The sequence below is a fragment of the Cinclus cinclus genome, chromosome 9, assembly GCF_963662255.1.
Source record: "Cinclus cinclus chromosome 9, bCinCin1.1, whole genome shotgun sequence".
In the NCBI taxonomy this organism is placed as follows: domain Eukaryota; kingdom Metazoa; phylum Chordata; class Aves; order Passeriformes; family Cinclidae; genus Cinclus; species Cinclus cinclus.
In genome coordinates, this window is record NC_085054.1 from 13,921,878 (window position 1) to 13,929,876 (window position 7,999).

General features: G+C 55.4%; 1 protein-coding gene across 1 annotated transcript; it reads right to left on the minus strand.

The window, feature by feature from the left end:
* Positions 1 to 713: 713 nt before the first annotated feature.
* Positions 714 to 7,315, minus strand: PLCD4 (phospholipase C delta 4). Its single transcript, XM_062498313.1, has 15 exons — positions 7,291 to 7,315; positions 6,782 to 6,940; positions 6,083 to 6,311; positions 5,730 to 5,859; positions 5,010 to 5,241; positions 4,404 to 4,605; positions 3,992 to 4,136; positions 3,415 to 3,567; positions 2,900 to 3,040; positions 2,406 to 2,562; positions 1,938 to 2,054; positions 1,479 to 1,657; positions 1,208 to 1,343; positions 967 to 1,116; positions 714 to 839 (listed from the first exon to the last, which is right to left on the minus strand). Exons 1-15 carry the CDS (start codon positions 7,313 to 7,315, stop codon positions 733 to 735), a joined length of 2,262 nt encoding a protein of 753 aa, XP_062354297.1. The 3' UTR covers positions 714 to 732.
* Between the last annotated feature and the right edge of the window lie 684 nt (positions 7,316 to 7,999).

Below are 7,999 nucleotides of genomic sequence, written 5' to 3' on the forward strand. Positions count from 1 at the left end.
TGTATAGGCATATATGTATATGGGCTGTAAAATATGCAACTTTATAAAAGGAATTGCTCAGTTCCTTTTAATACTGTTTCTTTGTGCTGCTTGGAACCCCTTTCTCTGTGCCCTCAGAGAAAGAGCACAAACCCAAGCTCAGCTCCTGACCTCTCCCCAGCACCACTGCACCCAGATGCGAACCTGTCTGTCACTGAGCAATTTATTTAGTTGCTTACAGAGAAAGGAGGGGATAGGGGTTAATTTGGGGCTGTAGGGGCCAGGGGATGTGGTGGGGCTCTGCACGGTTAGGGGGCAGTGAGGACACTCCACTCCCAGTTGTGCCCAGCCCTGGTATTTGCTCAGCTCCAGCCTTGCTCCTCTGACTGGGGGGGGGGGGGGGGGGGGGGGGGGGAACCAGCCCCTGCAGCAGAGCTGGGCCACACACCATCTCTCCTCCCCACAGTCAAGCTCTGACTGTGGGCGAGGGCAGGGTGCCTGTGGAGGGTGCAGGGAGCTGCACTGGTGTAGACCCCACATTTATGCACGGGCAGCAGCACCCTGAACCTGGAAAGGGGAGGTCAGTGCTTTTTCCAGGCCCTCAGAGGCTACTGCAAAGGGAGTGACAGCAGCAACAATGACACAGGGATGACAGAAACAGCTCAACAAGAGGGCAAGGTGGCTGGCTCTGTGGCCCCAGCTACTCGGAGCTGGCTCTATGGCTTCCATCCAGATGCTGCTCACCCCATGAGTTCAGTCCTGCTCAGGGCCAGGTGGCTCAGTGATGCGGATATGGACAAAGAGCGAAGAGGGTGGGATGCTGGTGCCATCCTTTGAGAGGAGATGGATGTGGCGATATCCTGCAGGAAGGACAGCAAGGTCCTGGCTAACTGGAGTCCCACCCTCCTCTCTAGTACCCAGCCGAGCCCCAGACATGCTTGCAGTGCTGTTTTGGGCACCCAAAAACACTGGGTAGCAGCCACTCACCAGGTTTGATGTTGGCAAATGGTAGGGTGAACTGACCCACAAAATCATTCCTGGAAGTCTTGTCATAATCCTCCACCACAAAGCGGATGAGGGCCAGCTCAGGCACATGGAGCTGAAACTGCAATGTCTCATCCCAGCGGGGGTTAAACCCTGGGCAGAGAGAGCAGGTGCTGAGAGATTGAAGGACAGCAGGGCCTGTGCCTGGACACAGCAGGGTCCATGGTGACACTGTGGGTCTCACCGTTGTTCTCGATGTACTTGGTCTCCTGGTGCGCCTGGTCTGCAGGGACCCCATAGACCTCCACACGCACCAGTGGGTCAATGATGGCTCCCTCCTTGCTGTTGGCCACTTTGGGAAGCTGCTGCCCGCTGATTACCTGCAGGGCCAAATCTATCTTCTGTGAGGCTACTTGGCTCCAGCACACTGCCCAACGGTGTCCCCATCTGTCTGGGACCAACAGAGCCCCAGGACCTTGTCACAGCTTCCCCAGGGTCTCTCCACAACCCTGTACCTGGATTGTCAAGGTGATGGGGCCGGGGCCATCCCAACTGCTGGGGTCACTGGGGTTGAAGAGAGTCTCCTCATCCCTCATGAAGGGTGGTTTGAGCACATAGCCACAGCAGCCATTCTGGCTGAAGAGCCCATCACACAGATCCATCTCCATGCCAGCTGTCTGGAAGTTCAAGGCCACTGGAGGGAGGTGGCAGGGGAAAGAGTTCAGACAGCTTGGAGATACCACTCTCTGCTTTGAGCTGAAAACCAGCCTGTCCCCATAGCCAGAGAGATGTGGAGTTGCATAGGGGAATAAGGTACTAATGCCTAAACACCCCCAGGGCAGTGCAGGAGCTGGCAACCTGACCTGGCTCCAGATGGGGTTATAGCTGGCACTAACACAGGTGTTGATGGTAGCATTTAGCACAGGACTCTGGGCAACTCCTCAGCCCACAGCCCTGCTGCACCCCGGCCGTACCGATCTGGCACCCCACGTTCCACATCTCCTGGGGGCTGTAGTTGGAGGAGTCAGTCCTCATCCCACTGGGGTAGATGCGTGTCAGCTGCCAGGCATTGTGGCGAACAAACTCATTTCCTAGGGACAGAGCATGAGGCCCACTTGTGGGGTCATTCTCTGGCCTGCACAGTCACCCACATATACTGCTCATCTATCTATCTATCCATCTATCTATCTATCTATGCATCCACCCACTAATTCTCATTCCCTCTCCCCGCTCAGGAATCCAGATGTCCTCCCTTGTTTTCTAAGCCAATAACCCCATCACCTACCAGAGCCAAACTCCACAGTACAGCTCCACTGGACCCTGTTTCTCCTAGACAGGAAGGGAACCCCAGTGTCTGGAGGCTTTGGCGCTACCCATGAGGAAGCCATTGGCTCCCTCTACTCTGTTCCAGTCACCTGGTACCACTGCCCCTTTCATCTCACCTTCATCCCTGATGAGCTTCCTGGCCTTGGCTTCAGAGAGGGACGAGATCTCAGAGGGCCGGGAATGGCTGCGGGCCTCCTGGAAGCCCTGGAAGGGCACATTCTTGCAGTAGATGACACAGTCGGACAATGTTTGTGCCAAGGTCTCCTTGTCCTTCTGCAAGGCAGAGCCATGTGGGGTCCTCCTGATGGGAGCATCACCCACCAGCACTCACCCAGGCCAGGGGCTGTAGAGCCAGGGGAGGTAAGAGCAGGTGTACAGGTGGGTGGCAGCATCCCTGCTATGCACAATCTTCCTGCCAGGAACAGAGCAAGCAGGGGACCTCCAATATGTTGCCACAACAGAGGGCCGGCATGGCCAGGGGCAGAAAAGGCTGTTCTCCCTGCCTGGTGATATCTGGAGTCTCTCCTCTATGCAGTAAGATGTCACCACAGCTCATAGCTGTGTCCAGGGGCTCAGCTCTCCCAGCTGGTCCCCAGCCTGGGCCACTTACCTTTGCTCTCCGCCTCTCCTCCTCTGCCTCTGCCCCATTGTCCTCATCAGACACATCAGGCACCTCATCCCCTGGTCCATCCAGGGTGTCCTCCAGCCGCCCAATCTTCTTGGCCTTCAGCAAGATCTTGTGCTTCAGCTCCTGTGGGGTTGGGGATAGAGAAGCACCTTGAGCTACCCAGCACCTCCATGGGCCTTGTCCCCTGGAATCCTGCACTGCTGGAGGCCAGCACAACCAGCTCCCTTCAGCACTCAGAAGGGGATGGGGTAGGAGGGTTTTGCCCAGCTGTCTGATTTTGCAGGACATAAGGAGACAACTCTGGGGACAGCCTTGGCACTTCTGTGAACATGAGGACACAGTATCCACCTCCAGCGTCCTCAAATGCTCCAGTGGAGCAGGACAATGCTGGAAGAGGTTGGCCTGTTCTCTGAACAGCAGATCCACCTCCTTACCACACTCAGGCAGGACAGAAATGCCCTGCTGTGCAGAAATGCACAGCTGTGCTCTGTCCCTACCTCTGGGGATGGGAGCTGGGTGGGAACATGCCCATCTATGGTAGTGGTGAGGAGCTGTTCCCCCAGGATGTCCTTGAGCTGCTGGGCCAGAACCTCCTGCTGCTCCATGCTACAGTGGTTCTCCAAGGACAGGATCACTGGGTAGTCTGAGGTCTGAGGAGCAACATGCACACCTGGAAATAAGCCTTGGTGGGACTGGGTCTCTCACAAGGGCTTCATCCAGGCCTGATCAGTGCCACGATGGAGCCCCTTGTGTCTGTTTTTCCTCTGAGACCCTCATCCCCTCCAATCCCCCAGAATCCCCCACATCCCATCTCACCCCTGCATCCCTGAGTCCATGTCTGCATGAGCCCCCAACCCCTGGCACAGCACGGTGCAGGCTGTAGCTCAGACCCCCCAGTGCTATCCCCCAGAAAGTGACACAGCCACCCTCCTCCCTGCAATGTGACCAGTCTTGCTGCATCACCAGGTGTGTGAGCCTCAGTACCACTCCCCCTGCAGGCACCCACCACTACCATATATCCTCACCCACCAAGGACCACCCATGACCACCAGCACTTGGGGAAGGGTGCCTTACCTTGAAGGCGTACTTCCCCAGGGTGCTCACCACCTCCCGGAAAGGGATCTTGGAGGTGAAGGTGTGGCCGTGGTACACCATGGGCTCCCCATTTGGCCCGTCCCAGCAATCCACCTCCAGGCACCGGCAGCCCCGTTTCAGAGCCCTGGAGGTGGGTTGTCACCCCTGGAACCCTGCACTCAGCCAGGGCACCAGCTCCCTGCCCTCCCCTCTGCCCGTGGGTGTCACTCCTAAGGGACCAGGGGACACCCACCAAGGGTGGAAATGCTGCTGCATGGAGGGCATGGCCAGAGGAGTGCTGGACCACAGAGGAGCAAAGGAACTTCTGGGGTTTACGCTATGGACCTGCTCAGGATATGACATGGGGGTGAGAGGGTGTTGCACGGCAGCTGGAAGGGAGCAGTTCCTTTACCTGATGTAGCCCTCGATGCTGCTGTGGCCCCGGATCTGATCCTCTATCAGGTAAGTGTTGTGGGAAGAGGAGATGAAGTAGTGACAGAGTGGCTGACTCATGTCCTGCCACAGCGCCCGGTGCTGGGGATTGAAGATGGAGCCCTCCACGGAGCAAAGGTACATGAGGAACCCATCAGCACTCAGCACATGGCGAGCACGGGCTGCAGGCACAGGGGGAGGTCCAGCAACAGACAGGGACAGAATGGAAGAGACAGAATGGGGCAAACAGGGCTACTGGTGGCTCCCAGAATTCCCAAACTGACGGGCATGGCTGCTGCCAGAGTCTAGGGCACAGAAAGATGCTGCAGGGCAGTAATTTTGGAAAGGTGGGAAGTGGACCCCAAAGCTGGTGCTTGCACACCATGGGTGGTAAACCTTCTACACCAAAATGGTCCAGGAATGGACCAAATGAAGGGGAACTGCACCCAGATCACACCTTGGTGAGTCTTCCTCTTGTGCCTGTTCACACCAGGATGGGGCTGGGAATGCTACTGCCATGGGACTGTGAGTCTGTGATCCCTCCTTATCCCCATCAGCAGAGCACAGCTGACATCTGAGTTCTCACCTGTCTCCGATGGTTCATACTTGTCAATGAGCTCCATGGCCAGTTCCTCTGTGCTTTCATCCTCCAGCTGCTCCTCCCGCAGGAAATCCACCAGCTCCAGCAGGGTCAGCTTCTTTCCATCCTCAGAGAATTCCTGGAAGAGGCTCAGCACCTCCTCACGCTGTGTGAGAGCCTTGTAGAAGAGTACAAATTCCTCCCCTTCCAGCGTCCCCGACTCTGACTTGTCAGCATCCTGTTTGCAAGGGAGCTCCCTCAGCATGCAGATGGGGTAAACCAGCATGTCTTGGCACTGAAGTTGCTGTGGGGGGATGCTCCCACCCCAAACAGATGGCACAGAAACCCCACACCAGTGGTAATGGCAGGCATTGATCAATGGGGAAATGGATGAATGGGCAGATGGAGGGCTGGTTGCATGGACTGATGGATGAATGGATAGATGGATGGAAGGGAGGCAGGGAAGGGATAAAAAAGCAGATGGCTGGTTAGCTGGGTAGACAGATAAGCAGCTGAATGGGTAAATGAATGGGAGGAAGAAAGAGTGTGTTAGTTTAACAAATAAATTAACAAAAGAGTGTTTGGGTAAACAGGTAGTTGGCTGGCTGGCTGGCTGGCTGGATGGATGGATGTGACTGGATCCTTCTGCAAGGAGGCATTGTAGAGCTTGTTCCAGCCCCTCCAGTCCCTCTCCAACCTCTCCAAGATGTCAGGTGCAGTGCTTACCTGGAAGAGCCGCAGGGCATGATCCTCATTCATGTCCACATTCATCATCTTCAGGAGACGCTGCACCTCCTTGAAGTTCATGCGCCCATCCTTATTCTTGTCAGCTTTCTGGAACCAGTCACGAATCCATGTGCGGGAAACCAGGGCAAATGTTAAGGGAAATTACCTTGGCTATGAGAAATGGGGCTTGGTAATATCAGAGGGCATCTTTTCCTTTTCCTGTGCCCTGCACTGATGCAGATGGTGAGACCCAGAACAGCTACACACATGCTGGGATAAGGCTGAAGATGCAGGGCCTGGGGGATGATCAGCAATGGGTGTGGGGGACAGAGTGATGCTCTCAGGAAGGATATTGGTCTATCTTCTCCCTTTGGTCCATGGTGGTGGCCACCTCGATGAGCTGACGCAGGCCCTGTATCCAGCACTGTGCCTCCTCTGCCGAGCCAGCAATGAGGTCCAGGTTGCCACGACGGCCGTAGAACACAATGGTGAAGCAGCGCTCAGGGGGGAACTCCTCAGCCACACTCTGCAGCACCTCTGACTGATGCCCTTCCCGCACCGTCTCCACATCGCTGATGGAGACTGGGGCAGAGGGAGGGGAGGCCTTTGTGTAGGGGACAAGGACCACAGGGCAAGGGGCACCACCCACAGACATCTATCCTTCCAGTCATTTCTTCTTGCACTCCTTCCATCCATCCGTTTATCCATCCATTCACTGAGCTAGTTATCAATCCATTAACCACTGAGCTATCAAGTCAGTCAGTCATCCATCTGCCCATCTCTCTGCTTACTCCTGTGCTGGCATTCCAGAGGTTTTGTTTGTATCAGCTGCAATTCCTACTCAGCCCTTTTGACCCACGGGTCCTGCTGGGGGCAGGATGTTTCATGGAGAGGTGTGGATGAGAAGAGATCACACATGCATGCAGAGCCTTTCTTCAACCCCCCAGCACCCATAGCAAGCATGGCCCAAGAATCTCTATACCTTCACATCCCTATTCACTCTGAAACCTATTGATGGCCTCAATGGCCAGCACACAGCAGCTGGTACTCACAGGCAGACTCAGTTTTGCCTGTCCTCTTTGACTGGTACCAGATGGTCATGCAGTCTTCCTGCAGCTTGAAGTAACGCTGCTTCTTCCAGCTCTTAGACTTGACTTTGCGCATCAGAGTCCCCTGCTGCATCTGTTCCAGTGTGTCTGTGAGCTGGATGCCTGGGGACAACATGGGCTGCATCACTGTGGGTGGAGGTATCCAGGCACTGCACCTTGGTACTTTGCCTGCTCTCACCTCTGGGATCACACATGGTTCCTCAATCCATGAGGGAGGAGGGATGAACCAGAAGCAAAATCCCATCACCACAAAAGGTGCACAGGGTAATTCCCCATCAACCCTTCCTACCCACCCTTGGTGCTTCCAAGCCCAAATCTCAAATCCCAATGGCCATGGTGGGGCAGGAACGCTTCTGAGTGCAGCAAGGTGACCTCATCCCAGAAGCCAGATTTCCTCGGCATAAATCCAGATGACCCAATGCCCTGCACCCATCCTCTGCTGGGGCACTCACGGGCGTTGCACAGCAGCGAAGCCATAGCTCTGCCTTCTCCACGCTGGCAGCTGCTGGGGAGGGAAGAGAGAAGGTGGGTGGGAGAAGCAGGGTCAGACCCTCATGCTGTGCCCAGGTCTCACTGAGTGGGCTCCAGCCATACCCACATGTGTGTGTGAGGTGTGTGTGCCCCTGCCTGCATCTGAGCACACCTGTGTCTGTCTCCTGCTGGGTCACTGCATTCCTTAAGTGTCGAGTTCACACCGCCATACTCATGAAATATTAATCTGTGTTACCGGGAAGCCGGAGCTCAAAAGGTGTTGGTGGAAAACAGAAAAACTTGCCAGCACTGACACCCCACATCCCAGTGGGTACCAGAGCCTGCTGCTCCCAGGTTACTGCTCCCAGGTAAGAAGCATCCCCTGAAACCAGGAAAAACTGCTCTGGCAGTGCCCAAGAACATCTCCAACACCTAGGAAACTACCCCAACCAGCAAATTTGAAAGTAAGGAAGGCACAGCTGTGATAGCAAGGAAGGGAACACAGAGCAATGACCCTCAACTCTTACAGCTTCTTCTCCCCAGGGCATATTAGCACCCCAGGCAGTGCCTGCACCCGCAGCTGTACAGAGAGCACATGGCATTGAGTGGGACTATAAATACTACTGGACAATGAGGCTTTGATTAGGCTGTTGAGACTTTAATTGCGCTGACAAATCACTGGATTCGCCT